Source organism: Bombus vancouverensis, chromosome 4 (genome assembly GCF_051014615.1).
Source record: "Bombus vancouverensis nearcticus chromosome 4, iyBomVanc1_principal, whole genome shotgun sequence".
Classification (NCBI taxonomy): Eukaryota; Metazoa; Arthropoda; class Insecta; order Hymenoptera; family Apidae; genus Bombus; species Bombus vancouverensis.
In genome coordinates this window covers 20,169,345-20,190,613 of record NC_134914.1, presented here as the reverse complement: position 1 = coordinate 20,190,613, position 21,269 = coordinate 20,169,345, and the positions used below count along the sequence as shown (strand labels likewise).

General features: G+C 36.1%; 1 protein-coding gene across 6 annotated transcripts in view; it reads right to left on the bottom strand.

The window, feature by feature from the left end:
* The window catches only part of LOC117157568 (nephrin), a 93,522-nt gene extending 73,041 nt beyond the window's left edge, over window positions 1-20,481 (bottom strand). For 4 of the 6 annotated variants that reach the window (XM_033335684.2, XM_033335687.2, XM_076617776.1 and 1 more), the window contains exons 1-2: window positions 20,303-20,481; window positions 13,569-14,052 (exon numbers count right to left, since the gene is read on the bottom strand). In XM_033335684.2, the coding sequence (XP_033191575.1) occupies window positions 13,569-13,626 (58 nt within the window). In that variant the 5' untranslated portion in view covers window positions 13,627-14,052; window positions 20,303-20,481. Of the gene's footprint in view, window positions 1-13,568; window positions 14,053-20,248 lie in introns of all 6 variants that reach the window. The other 2 variants (XM_076617774.1, XM_076617775.1) reach the window with 2 other exon arrangements.
* Window positions 20,482-21,269: the final 788 nt, after the last annotated feature.

Here is a 21,269-nt window from a genome sequence, read left to right as displayed (position 1 = left end):
GGCGCTACTCCCTTCCGTTTCTAATTGTAAGCTGGAAAAATAATAGCCAACAACTAAAAGTTTTCCAAATCGATTAAATATTTCATCGGAATATTTGATATTGAATATTGAAAGCAACGCTGTTCGATTGTTGTTAGAATTGTATCGTATCGATAAACGATCATATCGTAACACTATCTTAACACTTAACGCGATCAAAATATCAGGATATTTGCTCGATTAATATTACGATCGATCGATCCTGCTAATAACAAAAATTAAAATGTTTCGGTTTGTTAGCATAAAAAGTTAAAAATGGATCAAATTGTTTGAAAATTATAAGATTTCTATCGTCGATTAAGGATTATTCCGACTCTCGATTGGAATATACTACCGTATTATATACTATGATGCCGCTAAAGCATATCTTTGCGGGTTGTTCGTGTGATTGCCAATCTCTTCTATGCTCTATCCAATTCGTTCTTGTATTCTCATTCGGATTATCTTCTTGTGCTTTTTCATAACAATTTTTGTCTTACTCCAAAGTTTTCTATCTTCCGTTCGCGTATCGTGTTGTGACAATTTGGCAAAGATACGTGAAAATTTATCTTCTACTTTTATTTATTATATATATTTATACGTATTTAGCGAGTAAAAGAGATAGGCTGTGTGCAGAAGAAAAGAGATCGTTTTAATATCGATATACGTACTTTACTCGCAATTACAATAGAAATGGTTCTTATAGTTCGAATATACAGCATGGTTGTTTGTAAAGTGGTTTCTTCGATGCATGGTATGTGTCAGGTAACGTTTTCATGGGGCAAACATGTGCATGTGCAAACGATCTGTAACAGCCAAGTCACTCGTAAAGCGTAAAGGACACAGTGATGTAGTTGCGTAGAAAAATAGTTTAGCGGCTGGAATTGCTACGCTTGTGTAATAAAACGGTTGCCACTTTCCTGTGTAATTTTTCCGGGCGCAATGAGTGCCGACAACGCGGAAATTCGTTGGTTAACGTCCTGCACTGCGGTAGTTTGTAACGCGAAATTATTACAACAATATGTCTAGATCTCGGAAGTGACTTCAGAAAAATACGCAAAGACAAAGGAAACGTTGATTAGTTCGTCGAATAATATTTGCATTAATTTGCAGCGAAACAAGGGAAGCTAGTTACAAGGAAAGTATGAGGCAGATGAGTAACGTTTACAGATATAAACTTGAATTTCAAGAGCATCGTTGATGCCACCGCGCAATGTTTAAGAAACATTAATAGAAAATTAAACGTGTAATCTTGCAGTCGAGTTTCAACAGCGTTTCGATTATCTGAAATAATTAGAATTAAATGGTGTGCACTCAAAGCAATCAAATATTTTTTATTAAATGCCGTTCTAATAAAAAATCTTAACTCCTTACAACATCGTGTAATTACTAAATACATGAATCGCTACGATACAAAGAACACTATATTTTTAACACTTTTGAATACTTTACAATAATTATCGATAGGTAGAACTGGCAAAGCGAGAAGAATACATTTTGACCTAGTTGTGTTTCTATACTATATAACCTTTATTTACATCGATTAAACATTAAAAACTGTTTCTACAATACAGGTTGACCTATTTCGACCTATCGTTGCAAGTATTTCAAAAAATAAACCGTGTAGAAAGAATGCTTTTACAGGTATGTACATGCATACGTATGTAAAGTGCAAAGGAAGCATTATGAGATTAAAGATTGGATGTATTAAAGTCAGCTATAGATCACATACATAGAGTCATATTATTTTTAATACATTACGTGATGCAGTTTGTTATTTCATACGGATAAGTATTGAACAGCTTGTACGGGTCAATCATTGATTAGTTTAGGACAGGAGGATTATCTTAATCTTACTACGATACAGTCTCGATGAAATAATGATGATTGACTGGATAGACGAGTAAAATAGTGCGAATTGAATTGATTCGTTTAAGTAATTCGACATACTATCAAAAAATTGTACTGTAAAAATAAAGGATTAGAGAAGAATTTAGTTAGAATCGAGTACCTAGCGCATACAGCCTTGAATTTAATAATATCTTTCGCGATTGTGGAATATCTTGTCTTTTAATCTAACTCGTCACATGTTACATTAAAACTTGCGTTGCAACATTGTGTTCAAATCGGTCATCAAATCCTTATTTACATCGTACGAATAAATCATTTGAAAAGCGTGGAGAAGTAAATGCATACTGCCGTTTATACACTCGGATATATTGTACAAACAATTTACTGGTACATTTGAATTTCTTCTAGAAGAGTAGGAAATGGTTCTGTCGCAAAACGTTCACACTCGCGGCAATGCACTGTATCTTGTAGAAATCGATAGAAATCGTTTGTAAGTAATCATCGTTCAAGAATTATCGATAATTGTACAAATAATAAAAGAGATAGCGAAGATAACGATACCGATGAACAAATTTAAACGGATTTGTTTACAGAACGAACAGACTTTTCAAATCATCTTCTAGTACGTACATGTGTATATCGTATATGTATACGGATACATGTAAATATATACGAGGAAAATTAGAGAAATTAGAACTAGAAAAAATGATTTAAAAGGGACTTGAGGATAGAAATCCTTATACAGCACAGTATATAAATAAATAAATAAATAAATAAATAAATAAATATATATATATATCGATATCGATCGATATAGTTTTTCATTTATTTGAAAAATCACCTGTTTACTAAGAAACGTTCACAACTTTTTCTATATCATCCGTACTCGTATTTGCACGTAAGAAGTATTCAATATGATATAAATTTTTTTCAAAACTAAGAGGTCACAATCGTTATCTGTTAATCTCCGGTTTAAGTTCTTGCTGTTATCAGCAGAAAGCTGACCTGCCCATATTTTTCATCCACTTCAGTTTAACTTTTATACCGTTTCTCATTTTCTGGAATTATCATATATGAATTCATTCTCGTCTCATTTCCACTTGATTTGCACTCCATACCTTTAAGCTTCTTTTTTTCAATCTATTCCGCATTATCGCGCTTTAATCTAGTACATTGTTCTCTGTTCTCGTAATCAATGCTTTCCGCGCTTCGATAGATTCTCCCTTCTGCGCCTGATCTTTCCAACGTTTACATTTTTTAAAACTTTTAAAATATTTTACTTTGCCCGTTTCTAACATATTCTGACACGGAATATCAATCTTCTTTTTTTGCTATTCTTTCACAACGCATGTAGGATAGAATCTCCTATGATGGATCAAAAATGTCGTCGTTTTACGTAAAAGCGAAGTAACATTTAACGAAATAAAATACGATATTATAAGGACGAAAGAAAAGGGACACATGGCATAGCTGTCGCGTAATGCCACATTCGTTTCCTCTTTTTCGTCGCGTTCCGTCTTCGTTCTCTCATCGACTCAAAATTTCACATATCTTCGCGTTCGTCCATCCTTACACGCATTCGCACGTTTCACGTCTACGAAGATGACCGAAGACGAGTATATACATCGATAGAACCATCGTTATATCCGAATAATTTCATTAGTATGTACATACATAGTACTTGCATACTTTTTGACGTACTCGCTATCAAACATGCCTTTATCAGTATCATTTCATACCGATCACTTTGTTTAACCTTTAACGGTACTTCATATTTTATATGATCCGAAATACTTTTGCTCGATTTGAGGCGTCATGTCGGTTTGGATCGAGTTTTTTCCATGAATACCAAGACGCCTATTTTTCTCTTATATTTTCGAGAGATCCTCCCTAGTTGCTCTTCTTACAAAATTGAAACATTTTATTTTATTCGATTTTATCCATCCAAATGCATAATCGATCATTAAAGAAAAGAAAAAAGAAAAGTTAAACTGTCGGTTATCAAATTCCAGTTAACGCTAATCTTTAAGAGATAGATCAGTTTTGCTTTTTTTCGAAAAGCAAGACGCCCGATTCTTCAAAGTGACAGTGATTTATTTTAAGTTTGTAGCTTAAGTCTAGATGCGAATTAAACGTAGATATACATGTATATGAATTCTGGTTTGCGAGATTAAGTGCGTATATGTGTATGTACCGGTGGCTACAAATTGTTAGTAATCGATTTGAATCCCTGGTAATCGAGATAACGCTAAGTAACGTATGGCAGTGGAAATTCATAGATCGAAGCTACATCATACATACTATATACATACATACAGACTGTATACATACATACATACAGACATACATATATCGAATCGACAGAATTAACTCCAGTAACCGTAACAGGACCACGTGCGTGTTTCGAGTAGTAGTCTGTTCTAATTCTAAGTATCGTAGAAGGAACGTAACTAGCATATATTAGAGCAAATCGATTTGTCCGGAGAACGTGTTTGTCAAAGACACGAAATACGTTCTTATTCGTATTATTAGACGTTTTAATAACCGACACGTCCACTATAGTCGTATTTCACAGAACAATCGTCGTACTTTTGTTCGCTTAGACGAATCCTATCGTATAGAAGACATTGGGCATATTTATCGTTTCATACTCCGATGGATTTCGATGAGACTGATTTGGTTTCAAATCAATATCGATATCAAATAGCATTAACGCATCGATAACGTGTGCGAAAGTTTGTAACTTTATGGTGTGTTTAGATATAATAGATAAAGTAATAGTTGCTCATGCAGATAGCAGTGTATCCGATGAATAGAAAAGGCGAATGTCAGTTTTTAAGGATGAGGCGAATTTTATGAGACGAATGACCGAAGAAGTAACGAAAAAAGTGGTGACAACCAGAGCTATACCATGCTACAAGGTATAATCCGTAAGGTTTTAGGTTGGTGAAAGAAATATAGCGAGATAGCGAAATCGGGCATCGAATTTTACGTGTTTGAACATCTTGACGAGGGAATTGACAGAAACCTGAGAAAATAAGGGCTGCAAACCTCAGTCAGAGACGCACCAAGTGTACAGTATCTTAACTTTGATTCGGTCTATCGAGAGGCAGGATATTGCGCAAAATAAAATCCTTGGTGGTACTGTATCGATCGGTGTCGATGCTTGATTACTTGTAACTTTAACCGTGAAGAATATCTTTGTATACCGGAGATTTCACGAATTCGTAATATCAATTACCTAAATTACTTTCTATCACAAGTACTTATTCGCAACGTAGAGACGAAGTTTTATGGCCATTGCGTACTAAGAAAGGTCAACCGTATCGACAAGTTTTAAGTAACAGTATCGTTGCAGTTACGATTTTATGTGTATGCGCCGTTTAGCTTTACGCTGACCATTCATCGTCCAAGGTAGAGCTGTTGGGACATCGTTGGTTTGGAATCGGAGGAAAAGTCCAAGACACCACGACCCTCAAAACCGTCCAGTCAGACTCATCGTTTAGCCAAGTCTTGTCGCGTCTCTTTCTCGGCAATAAGGCCCGTGACAAGCAGCGCGGTTGTCACGTAGAAAACACAGGAAATCACGAAATTAACAAATCATCGGTGATCTCCTCGTGTCGTAGTTCGAACGTTTCGCAAGTAAGGTAAAGGACTCGGACTTTAGATATGATCAGACGTGGCTATACCGTTACCATCTTGTTATTGTTTCGATGGATGTTTCGTCTATTACTGTTTCCGAGTCTGTAACACGATAGTAGGCAGAGAAACACCAACAACAACAAGAGGTATACGATAGCAGAGACTTTTTCGAAGAGAGCACGGAACGAGAGAAAAACTTTGTCGGAGAGACACCATTGCCAAGTACAATAATTAAAATAGAAGCGAAAGAAATCGTTATAATTTAATAGAATTTAACTTGCTTACATTATTTCGATCACCTTGTATGACGCAAGAATCGTCTTTTTATTCCGTCATTTAGCCTCGCGTGATATCGCGTTCTAGAGCTACAGGTCACTGAAATCCTCTAATCATGCGCTATTCTATCGCGAATAAAGAACATAGATAATTATTTAGAAAGCTATCGCCATCATAGGTTTCGATGATTTTTTACGATGTTGTCGGGGATATGATTCTGAACAACTTTTTTCTATGTAACCACCGCTTGGGACTTAGATACCAAGGTATTCGTAAAACTCTGCCTATGCAAAAAACCACTACAGCGAATTAGTATTGACCGGATAAAATGATCTAACCTAAACCTAACTCTTGTCTTTTCTTTATAGTATATTATAAACATAAACGTAAGTTGGGTGAGCTTGGTTATTTCGCGGATCCTTAGGAAGAAAGTCCGAAACTGCAACGCGCAACTGCATACACGGGGCGCTAAGAAATGTTTGTTACAACTGAATTAAAAGTAAATATCATCCATGTTTGAGCTTGTTGATTTATACAGATAGCAAGAAAGATCTATAGCGAAGTAACATTATCAAAGAAATTGCTTACAGTCCCGTATACAATTTATGAACGAGATTTTCCCACAGGCTGTTCGTTTAGACGCCTAAAGTATGATACAAAGATAAAAAGATCGATGACTGATGGATGTAAACAGATCGTCAAGCGGCGAACGAAGCGGCAAAACGTGTCGATTATACCTGTGACTGTGTCACGGATACACGCATATGGGCAGGATTCAATGTGCCGTAAAGGCAGTATTTCGCGAATATCCCGGTAACTAGGGTCGAGCAACGGTCACGTGTATGGGAAAAGGTCGTTGTCGTTCAGAATTATGCTCTCGGCAACGAAATCATCGGAATCATAGGAATTGTCGGAATCGTCGGAATCGTCGATGAATGAAAAATCATCGAAATCAGTGGCGAGGGGAGACTACCAAATAATTACCGTAATCTAACTCTGTGCATGCGTGTAAAAAGATTACCGTTTGATTTCAACGGTAAGCGTTTTCGCATTCATTAAATTAACCCGTTTCGAATTTTATACGTTTATCGTGGTTGGTGATGCCGATAAAAAAAATAGACATCGTCTATAATAACAGTTTATATAGTAGCTTTAAACGATAATCAAGGACTAATATCTTTATGTTAATAAACGTTGCACGCTACCGTTTGTGATTCGATAACATAAATCTGAGGAGCAACAAAGTACACGTATTGTACACTGTATACGAAGACAAAAGCACAGTCGCGACTCGAACGTTATTGATAGCCGATGTATTAAATAACATACACAAATCCTTTTATAAATCTTGAAATCATACTGTAATTTCAATATGGCACGATAAGACGAACGATTTCGTTATAAAAGAGTGCAAAATTATCAATGGTGTATTAAAATTATATTATACATACATTATATACATCAGTTTATATACATACGTAATACGTTGCGTACTTTCAAAAGCCTTTAAGAAAGAGATATCTGTAAAATACGATCTTATATTAATCTCTATTGCATAGCAATATACTATTGAAAGAAATTCAGCAAAGCATAAATTTACAAGAAACGCGCAAAGACTAATAAATTACAAGTCACTGTAGTAATAAGATCATTGTTTGAAGCAACGGTAGAGATGGCGTAGTGTCACGCGACATTCGAAGGTAACGGTCGCTGTCCAAATATGCATAAGGATAACGAATATGTAGTTCCCGCCGGGCATTAAATATCTAGCATAGTGATTACGGTTAAGTTATTAATTAGATTATTAGATCAAGTTTTAGAATATTTTGTAAGATCGATACAAGCGACGAATCCACGTGGACAAACAATTACATTTTCTGGCACGTTGAAGGGAATGATGACTGCCGCCCCGTAATACAATACTGCACAGTATTGGATACACCGATCTACGGAACAAGTAGAGTCAGAACTCGGTATTCTTGCTGGTAACAGCTTCCAGATACCTGGATTAATGCAATAGAGGGTAGTTGGGATTAGAGGCAATCGGACGGGTGCTTCACGTAGTTACCTTCTGGCAACGAGGCCTGCTAATTCCTAAGATAACTCTTTGGCAAGTGATAGCGAATTAAATACTATGTGCCAAACTTGAAATATTAAAGATCGTCGATTTAGAAAGTACTTTTCGGATTTTGCAAATGAAACGTTTTCCGTTCGTCCTTACACTGTGAAAGGCGTATGCAAATGTATCTTTAATTCGAAATAATTTCAACCTATAGAGCTCGGATAGAGCATCGTAGCGCGTTACAAAATGTTATAAATTATTATACACCTTCATTATAATTGAACAAAAATTATGCTGTAATTTTCATTGTTGTTTAAGAATGAAATAAATTTGATGAAATTTGATGAAATTTGATTAAATATGATATACGTTAAAATGTTACGATGTAATGATATCTGTATTCGTTAAATGAAAAGTCATGTTTGATTAAAGCTTGAAAATTGATTACGGCTTTAGAAGACATTTAGAATTCTGTGTACATTAGGAGAAAATGAACATTCAGCCCAACTAAACAGCCCAATTCGAGAAAACGCTCGCGAAACGCCTGATTTCTAATTCGTTGGAATTTGCAAATGCAAACTTACGATGCTAGTTTTGAAAAGCCGCTACACATCGCAATGTGTAGCGTATCGCAATACGATGTGCGATAATGCGCGTGTTGAAAATTAATTGAATCAAGGATGATTGTTGCGAGCTAGAGCTTTTAGTTTTTGCACTACTTTAGTTTTTGTACAATGATAAGTGACTTACAGAAGAAGCTCTGGTGGTAATTAGTCAGAATCTTTCCCGTCTCGTTAAACCTATCAGAGTATCGTTTCTTTGCCCAAGGCGGACCAGTCGATTCCTTCGCAAAAACAATTGTTCGTAAAGAACCACTATTTCGACCACTGATGCAAGATCGAAAAACCACTAGTGCAAAATTTCTTCCTGCAATTCGACATTCTCCCCCTCCCTCTCTTTCTTTATTATCTTCGCTGATGGCGATCCATATATAATAAATAACAATATATATATATACACGTAATAGGATAAAAAGAAAGAGAAAGAGAACTAAAGTTACAACAGTAACATTTTCAGCGATAAGCAAATGTATACTATTACTTTGTTTATTAAAATAACTATGTACAGTAATGTGTACATGTAGTAGCAACGTGTTCACAGTACGAATTCATTTCTTGATGCTTTTATTGGTAAGTACATATGTATTTCCATATATGTGTATATAAACTGTATGGATGAAAATTCCGGTCACATTCTTTCCATTGTATTGCTTTAAATTGTACATTTTATATTCGAAATATATTACACTATAGCTAGTTTCAACACAGATCGTCGATAATACTGTGATTTGATTCTGCGTTTAATCGCTATCTAGACATGAAAATGGCACAAGACTATTTACTTTGTAGTAATTAAATATTACGGCAAATGTATCATATGTATATGTATGTACAAGTAACACTATCGACCAAATTACTTATTTTTATACCGAAGGTATTAAAATTTGAATTAAATATTTGGTCAGATTTTATTATTACATCGTTTGTGTTAATCCGAGCATAAAGGAATTAAATCTGTTTTATTTATTTATTTTATACAATTAAAATAAATAATTGATTGTACATAAGATATTAAATTAACGATTTAAGTAGAAAGAGGGCATTATCAAGGTATTCGTTAAAATGAATACAGAATAATAGATAACTGAATAATAGATAATGAATAATAGATAACTGACATTATCTAGCGACGGAAACGCATGAATTCAACGTCAGCTGACAGTAAGAACATATGGCGATCGATTAAGATCGCTGCGCGTCAACCGAATTAATTAAATTCGTTATATCGATCGACAGATGTATATCGTGATGAGTGAAGTCATCACATAGAATTATATTATATTATAGTATAGTAGATAGCGTAATGGCTGAAAATTTATGAATTACCATAGCAAATATATTCTATCGGGGAATATGCAAATATCAAATGCTTCGAAATCAACACGATTCTAGTTTCGTCTCGTACAAATTTACGTTTAAACGGAAAAGACACAAAGATATAACGGTACTATTATAACGGTATCATGCTAAATGTCAATTTTAGTAAACAATGCTTGCGTACATTGAGCGCAATGCATTCCACTTCGAAGCGTGAATGCGATGCGCACAACTTGTTCTCAAAGTAAAATGACACAAACGTTAAAAGCATTGATACAAAAATGTTCTAACGCTGCTAGCAATCTCATACGTCCCACTGACTCGTACACTTCGTGCACACTAGCGAACGTGTGCGTGTCTACTTTTCCAAAAACATGACCATAGCCCGTCATACCTAGTCGATATTATAAAAAAAAAAAAAAAAAAAAAAAAAACAGCTACAATAAAACACGCCAAAACCGTTTCCAAAACTAAACTTTCGACATTTTAGCGTAGACTACGTTCGTTATCTTGATGTTCCATTTATAATTGCAACGACCTAATCACTTCTTAATAAAGTCATGCCTAATCACTGTCATGTTATATATCGTTTTATTTTGCTAAACACTATCAGTACTAATTGCGGAGACTTTTAAATATTACAGGGTGATATTAAACTTTGTCAAACTAGGAAATTCGTCTATTTTCACCAGCATATTTGCCGTTGCGATGCATGCACGATACGCGTGTGATACAAAATTTCGAAAATTATCAAACGCTAGGTGAAATTTTACTCTTTTTGGGCATATTATACGAGTAAAAGGAAACGAAAGAGAGGAGATAAAAAACAGAATGCAACCTCGAATGTTGCAGTATTGTTCAAAGCCTCGTCATCAGCCCGAGGAAGCATCGCAAAGCTCTCGACAGTTTCAGCAAAAGCTGTTTTCACGTATGTACGTAGTGTACGAAGCTACGGGTGAATCTATCCACGGCCGTATGGGAACCGTAAACTGCACGATCCATTGGGGTGGACGAAAGAAACAGAGGGTGCACGAGTAAAGGTCGGTGACGCAGTAACGCCACAACTCCCTACGTACGTGTCCCTACACGTAGCACATAATTTGCCGACCACGCCTCGATGCTTGTGACTACAGTGTGAGTGCGTGCGTATGTACAAATTCGCATGCACTCGTCGACGCAAACACGCGTGCGACCTCGATTCGATTGCACGTAAGGGTCTCGCGACGCACAACAGCAACAGCCTAGGGTTGCGTCTCCGCTTGCGTTAAAACAAGTCGAAGAATAGGCGTGACAAAATCATTGACTTTACAATACGATCTACGAACGTTGTATGTATCGATACGCACGTATAATAAGCACGTACTTGTCGCCAAATGTGAATAGTGTTTGGGAATAGTTTTTGCCAGTGCAAACAAAATGACGGAACTCGAGAAATTCATAATATCTATTTGTATACATGTATGTACATACTATATATAAAATACATCTTATACCGGTTTGGGCTGTTATATTTTATTGTATCTATCAATTTATTATCGCCTAAAAGATGGTCTGATTGCATCGTGTGTTGATTTATTTTAATCAAAATGGCGATATTTGTACTATAACGAAGCAAAAATTGTAAAAGTTTCGTCTTTCATCGATTCAAATGGCGTCTCGTCGATTCTCACTCCCACCTTACAATATCTTACACTGCTGTGTGATTTGATAGCGATTTCGATTGTAAGAATTGGTGGAGATTTTGTGACCCTTTGAATTGCATTTTCCGAGGCATTACCGATTTAGTATACCCACTCGAGTAGTGTATAAGAAACCTTGCTAATAAAAAAATTACGAAAGGAGGACGGCCAATCGAAAAATATAGTATTGTAGTTAATGAAAGTTTACTATTGCTCGACATGTCTCGGATAATATCCATCTTCTTTTTTATTTTATCTCATTTAAGTGAGTATCACTAATACGCACCTACATTCGCGTATAAAATATAAGCAGTTGAATCACCGTTATTTATTGCATAAAGAAATTCTTTTCTTTTCTTTTTTTTTTTTGTAAATCCAATTGCGCTTTTCGTAATAAACATTATTAATATTTATTTATGGAGATTCAGTCCTTTTGTTTTTCCGGTCGGAAGAGTAGCATTAAAATGCACGAGAAACGCGAATATTACTTTTCGGAACAAATAGCATCGTTTTGATTTTCATAAATCCCATTGAATTACACTCCTTCTTTATTACGTGCAACAGTTTGTAACTACATATATCTACTACGACAACGTATATATCTAAAAACATAAGTGAAAGTAAATTATAAAACAACGGAACGACGATCTGTGTGTGTGTGTGTGTGTGTGTTTTAGATCGGCACGATGCGACGGAGCGAGAAGCATTTTAAAAAGAAATATTTTTATGAAACATATCTGTATACGTTTCGTATCGTATGGTGGGCAGATACAACGAAAGATCTGTATCACGGCTTGCTCTCATTTGAAAGTAGATAAGGTTTTCATCAACTCGTTTAATTCTTCGTTATTGCGCCCTACTTTATTACAAAAGTATTATTGGACCTATTTTACTACAAAGCAAGTTTCAGAGAGACATTCATTTTCTAATTTCTATTGAAGTTTGATGTTCTATATTATATTTATATGATATTTTATATACATACAATTAACTCAAAATATATTCATATTTACCTAAAACTAGAATTTCTTTCTGTCATTGGTAATTTATTGTGAAATTTAATATTGCGCCTGTTTAAAAGTTGCAAGATATGCGAGAACTCGTATATGGTTATCGATAATTTTAAAATTCTTAACAATTTGTATGAACCTAATCTATGTTTACAAACGTGGTAAAATGCGATAGTAAAATATGTATGATACGTATATAAAACAATATGCCTAGGTGCGCTAATACACAGCCTAGTAAAATAAATATGAAGTTGGCATTATTTTCGAGCTACTAATTCATCATATAAATGGCTTAATAATATGTGTGTAAAGATAAGATACAGAGATAATGCTCGGATCTTTAGACGAAAGGGGATGAAAGAAACCTGTATATACAGAATAATATAGGAAAAAACCCGTTTCGTTTATATTTGCTAGATTATGCGTATAGGTTATATATTGAATTTTGTACGAAAAAGTAAAATTCGTTGACCGTAGATAACATAATAACGCGACATTTTAACACTTTTACAAGCTCGAGTTCAACGTATGAATATATGTAGATTCAGAGTTCAGAGGTAACTTTCTCAAAGGATCTCGAAGCGTATCGATCGGACTTGGAAATTCTTTTCTGATTTCTAACCATAGATGCTTTTACCTTTTCGTCATGAATACGCACGCGATACGTACTCGTATATGTAGTTTCATCGAATACAGACTTTTGTGGAGCGAAGCCTGTACACGTGTACGCAAGACTGAAGATACTTTGAAATTTTGATCGATGATTTCCAGAAACGTGATGCGATCTTGGATGAAAATGAGGGTACTTGATTCGTACGAACTAATCACGCAGGTAATATGGTCGCATGGGTCACATCATCTGTTCAAGAGTTCATCCGTTACAAGGTACAGCTGCAAGATTCTGTTAAATAGGGAAATCACAAATCCTTGACCATTTGTCTGTTACATATTCGTAAAAATAAATGTACGTGTGTATGCTCTATATCTTTTGACAACGAACGTCCCATTGTTACACCTTGACCGTAGAAGGCAATGGCAGATTCGAAATTGGAATGAAAATATGTATAAAAATATGAATGAAAATCAGACTAACCTTGAGCGTAGACAACACACAAAAAAGCGACGACGGTGGCGAGGACGTGACACCACATTATTTTTCCTTTTTTTCACTTCTCTTCTTGAACACACCCCGTTTGCTTCTTTCCCCTGTATCCAACGTTGTTTCACTTTCCACGCGAGCTCACGAATCTGTCGGTTTCTTTGCGCAAAAGAGAAGGACGCACTGTGTTTTAATCGTGTTTCCGACGTATCGCGTGCCGGTTAATCGACGGGGTTTGTTTCGACCAGGCCGTAACTCGATCATTTAACGTCACGAAAGATCCTATATTCACTCATATCACCCGCCGTTCACGTTTCGTAAGATTTCCGCTACACTGTTTTCGTTTCTTCTTTTACTGTGCTATTTCTAGAATTCCCCACTAATAAACAATCGGTATTTTTAAGTAGTCACCCGTCGCGATTCTCACTTTCGCGCGATTCTTCGGGAAACTCTCCTCGACATACTCTGTTTCTGCATTCTGGAATGTAAGTAACGTCACATATCAGACTTGGATAAACAAAATTATAATTAGATTTTTATCAAAACGATATTTAACATTTACTAATATTACAACAATCTTGCTAAATATTAAAGCAGTATACGAATACGATGCAACAATTTATTCGTAAAGCATACATGGTCACTGTGTATCTTAATTCAAAATAATACACTACGAAACGAAATATGCTTTGTATAAATTCGACGGTCGAAAAAGATTACTTGATGCGAAAATCACACCATGTAACATTCCGAATTTACTTATATATTACATAATAACTAACAAAATTACTTATAGTATTGTGTAAAAGGATTACATACATGGCATGTATAACGTATGTATAACGTAAAAACGTATCAACCAAGATTCAAAAGAAAAGCTCTTTCGAATGATCTCTATTACAACACTTTAACGACAGCTTGTGTATAAGTTATGAAACGAATATATTTAATTGATAAATACGTATATTCGTACGGCCGGTAATACGTAAACAGCATAACTTTCTTGTACGATTAATGCGCCAAACACATGACGTAACTCAATGGACGAAAGTCTATTGGAATTAAATGCGGAGAGATGACGAAATTATTGCGCCGTTATGACTGATTCGACAAGGATATCGGTTATTTCAAAACGCTCTGACTTTTTTCCACGAATGCGATCGCAGCAGTTTATCCCGCGTTGAGAAAAGGTATTGAATGCTTTTGAATTTTAAAGATCACGGTATTCTCGCAGATATATTACGCTAGAACTATACACACCACAATTACGTCGATAAAACAACAAAGATATTTCCAATCATCTTCTATCAAGACATGATTCTTATTCAAACGCTTTGTGTTTGTTCAAGTTGTCCAATTACAAGTATCGAAAAATTCAAAAAGATTTAATAATGTGAAAAACATTTTGATGAAAGGTTGTTTATGTAAATTGTTACGTACAGATATCGATGTTTATCAGTCATGATTCCATATCGAAAATTTGTTCGATCAGAGGAAGGAAAAACCGTATTGATAGGAAATAAGAAATAGGAATGAAAGAACTATCGTGAAAGAAAGTTGGCAAACCGAGTGAGCAAACTCGGTAGAATCAAAATACTCGAGTATACCGTAATACAGAGCAATAGAGGGTAGAGCCGAAGAATCTTTGGCCAGAATCTCCTCTGTTCGAAAGCCTGCTCGAAATTGAGAAAATTGTTATTTAATAAAATATATATATAATTGCGTATAATTTATCCAGTTGTAACATAATAGTAATAATCATACGGAGAATTTCTAATCATAGGGATTTGAGTTGCGATAAAAACTTTCCTCTTCCAGTGTTTCATGCTACTGCTTTTCGCTTTCTGTCTGTTTCGTTATCGACCCTCTTCCTCGATACCACGGGATACGACGCGAATATGCTAACGGCATATTGAAAAGGCAACTCGACTTTTCGATGGATTTTATCGTCGATGATTGATGAACATGGAACACGTATCTCTCTGTGCAACCTTATAGCGTAACTCTAACAGTGTGTTATGCTTTCGCTTACAAATCAAATACCACTAGCAAGGCTTCCGTTGCTTCTTCCTTTTCTACCAACTTTCCTTTCAACCTACGCCATTGTCGCTAGCCACCCTAAATCCTCCTACTCGCGTTCTGGCACTCTGGGCCGCAGCAAGACATAATTGAATAAAACTGCTAAGTGATTAATTGTATGAACCTTCGCGGTGCTCTTCCTTGCCAACTAACTTCGTACTCGACTTTAAAGGACATTTACCGCGTCATTTCACTTTTTCCGCCGTTTCAATATACACGCGTACCTTGGTTCGACGGAATTTCAACCTTATTTATCCTCTATTCACAATGTACATATGTATTAGCATCCACTCGTATTCATTTATCAATTACGACGTAATATTAACGTTATTAAGTTTATAATACAACATAACACGTATCTCTGGCATTTATTGAGACGTGTCAATTGTACGAGCACCAAATGATATATTACAAATAAAACCACATCCAAATATAATTGTACAATAAATAACACGAGAGAATTATATTTCAGCAATGTGATCGAACGTAACATATAATTGAAGAATATCATTTTTTCGAGTGTATAGATTGGTACTATGAGATTCCATTAAATTCGAATGTGATAAATGTTCAATTCTAAAAAATTGTTGATTATTTCGATGAATGTTGTTGTTTTCATGTATACGTACATATTTTTCCATTAGTTTTTAAGTTAATGTAGAAAGATTTCTCGATGTGAACAATAACGCTTGCCCTTGTTCATTGGGAATTGTTACACGGAAGAAGTTTGAATTGAAATATACAGCTGTGCTATATTCTGTTTGTATCGCAAAATTATTCCCCTATTATTGTTCTTGTGTTACTATACTTTTCATAATCGTTCTTCCTATGATGTACATTTTATAATATTTGAATGATTTTCGCAGAACCAGTAAGTTTTACTATATAGTACATAAGGACACAATCGTAAACGAAGTTTCCGAGTGACTAATTTGCGGTAAAACGATGCACGGACAGCTGTGGTTAAGAATAGGGTAAAAGCTAATAGGATTGCCGAACGTGCGAAATAATACAGAAGAAGACGTATCCAACTATGTAGATATGTATATGTATACTACAGAAATAAACGGAGGACAGTTTCCATGCGTTATGGTAGAAAACGATAACTTTCGACGCGTAATAAACTGAAAATACAGAATATTTGAACTTTTCGCTGACATTTATGAAACATTTTCTCTTTATCTTAAATATCTATGATATTATACATAAATCTATAGTTTTTGCAAATGTGCTGTTATTCGTCAAGTTGTTGCAAATAAAAGATTTACACGTGCAACGATATTTGCGTGAAAATCATTTAATTTGAAGAGAGATGTTGTTAATTTTGATACGAAGTAAATGTATTTCCGGCAAGTTATTCTTTTCTTTCTTAAAAGTGGAGATTTTCGCGCAACGAATTGTACTGGCCTCCTTTCATATCTACGCACATCGATACCCGTGTATCAATCGTATACGTAGAATTACAGATTCGATGTACAATTTAATGTAAAACTAAATTCTATTTTGCTAACTGTAAAAACGCTTCGTACTTATGATAACGATAAACAATTATACTTGGATACTATATTATACTAATTATAATTGGATTCTAATCTCCACTTTTTACTTTTACTCGAGTTATATTCATTGGCAATTTACATTTCTTTTACAAATAATTTCAAGGAAAAAGCTGTATGATTTATAGTTTGGATTACGCTATCAAATCGAATTTACTTGTTCGCCTTCTCACGTCTAGATCCGGTCGAGTTTTACTAGTTTAAAACTTGGCACAAGAATAGAAGAGGTTTTGATTCGCTGGAAAGGAGGAATCAATGAATTTACTGGATTTCAGGAAAGTTTCGCATCTCTGAAACTAAAAAGCAACTAGTTTCATTCGAGAAACACAAGTTCCTCTCAGTCGGTTTTCCGTCGAAAAGATTTGTCACCAAGTGCCAAAGATTCACACTTTTCAGTTTATATTTCATTGTGAGTTGTACGACCGAACGAATGCAAAATCGAAACCACAGTGATTTTTACTAACAGCATCTTCTAACTTATATCGTAAGAAACGGACGTTTTATCAAATTCGTTTGAATTTATAGAAAAAGTTTTAGTAGGATTGTACTGCATCTTCAGGTGGACTTACAAACATTAAACACGTTAATCGAACGTATAACGATACGTATAACCGTGTAAAATAGAAACACTTTTTGTCGGTTCCTGTGATGTTTATCTATAAAATTCGGTGGAACTCGGAACCCCGAGTGCGAAAAACTTTATTAAACGTCGACGTCATCGTGCTTCGTTCGCATTATCCCTTCCATCCGTGTTACACCGGTGGAACGATGGAACGGTGGAAGTTACCGCACCGAATCGAATTTGCTAATACGCCCAGCAGCCCAGAGGGACTTTACTCGTCGCGCGGTAGGAAACGTTGTCCAGGTTATTTAGCAGGGAGAGAAACATCACTTCTAACAACTTATTTACTGAAAACGTTTATAAGCGATGTTCGCGTCAAGAAGGATTTAGATTCGAATGCGATTCTCCGCTCGTCGCGTCGGTTCGACAATTTTCACTTCCTGCGTTAAATCGATATTATTCATTTCCCTGAATTCGCCAGATTATTCGTTATTATTTAAATCTCTATTTTGATAAATATATATATATATATACGACGAAACAATTAACAATTTTTATAATACAAATGTACTTTATATATCTACGTATATATTAACAGCTATTTATTATCATACGAGCACGTAATTTAAAAGAATAATCGAGCTCTTGTTACTTTCTCAATTTTTCTAACAAGCAGTGGATATTCTAATAGTAGTCGCATTCTAATGCAATCCCTAAGTTCGAGTATATCCTTCGATTAACGCAATCTATATATACCGCGCATTAAAGAAGATTAAAGAAGATTAAAGAATTTGAACTTCTAATGGGTACTTTGCGTAATGCGATAGTCGGTCTCAATAAGTATATTTTAACGCATTCCTGCTAATAATTCGTTAATCCGCAACGAATCGAACGAAAGAAATGCAACAGAACGATTAGACGATTTTCTAATTATGTATCTGTTTTATTCGGAAACGTTTGAGAGTATATATCGAGTGAAGCATGGAAGCTTCATCTTTTCAGTCGGTTTCGTCTTTTCCTATCTACAAATAAATACGTATATATAAATATTTTAACAGAGTCTTTGTATTAGAATTGAAAAAGATTTTGACAGAAGTTGACAGAACGACAAGAAAGTTGTTAAGGTTATTTAGTTAAACGATACGTATCTATCTTTAAAGTATGTGATCGATGAAATTCACGACTTTGGTATAAGGACGAAATCACTATAAATTCTCACGAACGGCAACGAATTGTTCATTCGAACGAAGATAGGAATCGCATACGTTTATACTTTGTCAAAATCTAGGTGCTCTCGATTCATTTGGAAACACTTGTCGGTATCACTCAAGTCAGAGTATCGAATGGCTGAAAAACGTTCTCTTCTTTATTTTTCTTTTTTCTATTTTCTTTTTTTCGTTCCACCACAGCAAATCAATACGAATTAATTCGTCGATAAAAGTATCGTATCGGTGGGAATTTTGTGTGCCACCAGATCCTCAATTACCGAACGGTCGACCGAGAAAAACTCGTTGAACTCGTTAAGCCGCAGCGGCGGTCCTGTTACCAATCCCAACGCAACGATTCAACGTCGAATAAGATTCGTACGAGGATGAAATCACGGCAAGGGTGTATCTGGCGGTAACGTATCCGAAGTCACGTATGCTCTAGGTTGTTCGATATCGATAAATGAAATGAAAATAAAAATTGATGCTAGAGTGGAGGCTACGAAGCGAACGACTGTAAATTGTAAGACAGAGGTCTTTTCTTTATACAATTTCCTGTCATCTTACATACTGTCGTGCGACATATAGACAGAATAGAACGACAAGGTATCGGCAAGGAAATAAATTGAGTCAGTTCTCTTTTTCCTTCTCTTTATCGTCGAGTAAAATATAGTTACAGAAATTACAGGTATCGCAAACGTGCGATTACAATTGCACGCATCCCAATCGCGAATCAAATTCGATAACACTTATAGTCTATCGAAGAATGCTCGGACAAAACAATGTATGTATTTAATTAAATGTCAAACATATTTGAGACTGCAAAAACGAAAAAGCGGAAAACGTGGAATATATATTGTAGAAAGTTTTCGTTAAATCGTTAGCGTCAAAGTGGGAAACGATAGGGATTGAAGAATTCTCTGTTGGATTATGATATTGGTAAATGATCGCACGGTATTCGATTAATGTTAATACATGGTCGGTAGAAAGGGTAAAAAGTGTGCTCCAATGGCAAGATGAAATCGGGACCAAAATTTCTGTTATTTTTCCGCGGTTAATAAGAAAAACAGCGAAGAAAGAAAAGGAAAAGAACGAGAAAAGGATAATAATAACGTAAAACGCGATTCCTTTCGGCCAAGTTCATTTTATGGCCATTAGATAGAGAAATGCGGCTGTTGCCTATGGGAACAAAAAGGATACGAAGAACAGAGGAGGAAATGAAACTCGGCAAAGCAACTGCCTTCGGTAAGTTCGAACTTTGGAACATTTTACATAAATTTGTTCACCCATCACAAGTTAAAAGTTTCTTCAATTCCGTCTCCTCACCGATATGCGTGGTCGAAAAGAATCTTGAGAAAAATTCACTTGCCCCGGTTACGAGATTTATCCTTACGAACTCGGATATATGTTTGTGTATATACTAATATACTATATACGTGCACAGAACAAGCCCAAATAAATACATATGTACTAGCAAAGCTGAAAGTACGCGAACGCTCGCGACCGTCGCGGGCTGAATACTGGCGCGTCGTGCCACCCGGACTTTTAGTTCCCGGCGCTACCGAGAAGCGTCGCGACGCTTCTCGCGCCCCACTCCGTGCTTCAGCCCTTGGTTCGCGTCAGCCGGCCGGCCCTCTCAAATCGTCCGGCACGTTTCACGGTATCCCTCGGTTCGCCTCTCCTCGTTTCGCCTCTCCTCGTTTCGCGACGCCTCGCCGCGCCTCGCCTCGCCGCGCCTCGCCTCGCCTCGCCTCGCCTCGCCTCGCCTCGCCTCGCCACACTTCAACCCACCCCATCCCACCTCCCACCGCTTCGCCTCACCTCGCCCAGACTAGCCAAGCCTAGCCTCGCCTCGGCCCTTCTCGCCCTTCTCGCCCTTCTCGCCCTCTGATGCCTCACCCCGTCGAGACTCGACGGATCTCGTATTTCCATTCTCGATCGCCCCGTGACGCCTCGTATCATCACCTGTATGTACAATGTACAATGTACAGTCTTTTGATGCGGTGCTACCTGCTAAATGACAACTCTCTACTGGATACTGCTTCGGACACTTAACTTCAAATACGTTTGCCCATCTTCTTCGAATCGTTCGTAGGAACGACGATACAGTGACAAAATGTACAGTAAGTGACAGTAAGCGATTAATAATAAAACGATATAATGGCACAAACTATCGATACTGCTACAATTATTGTACGAATCCTAATCTGCTACTGCCTTTAGTCCCCTTGTTTCGCTTTCTATCACACCTCGTGGATTATTCCCCATCCAATATTATACCACGTATATCGGT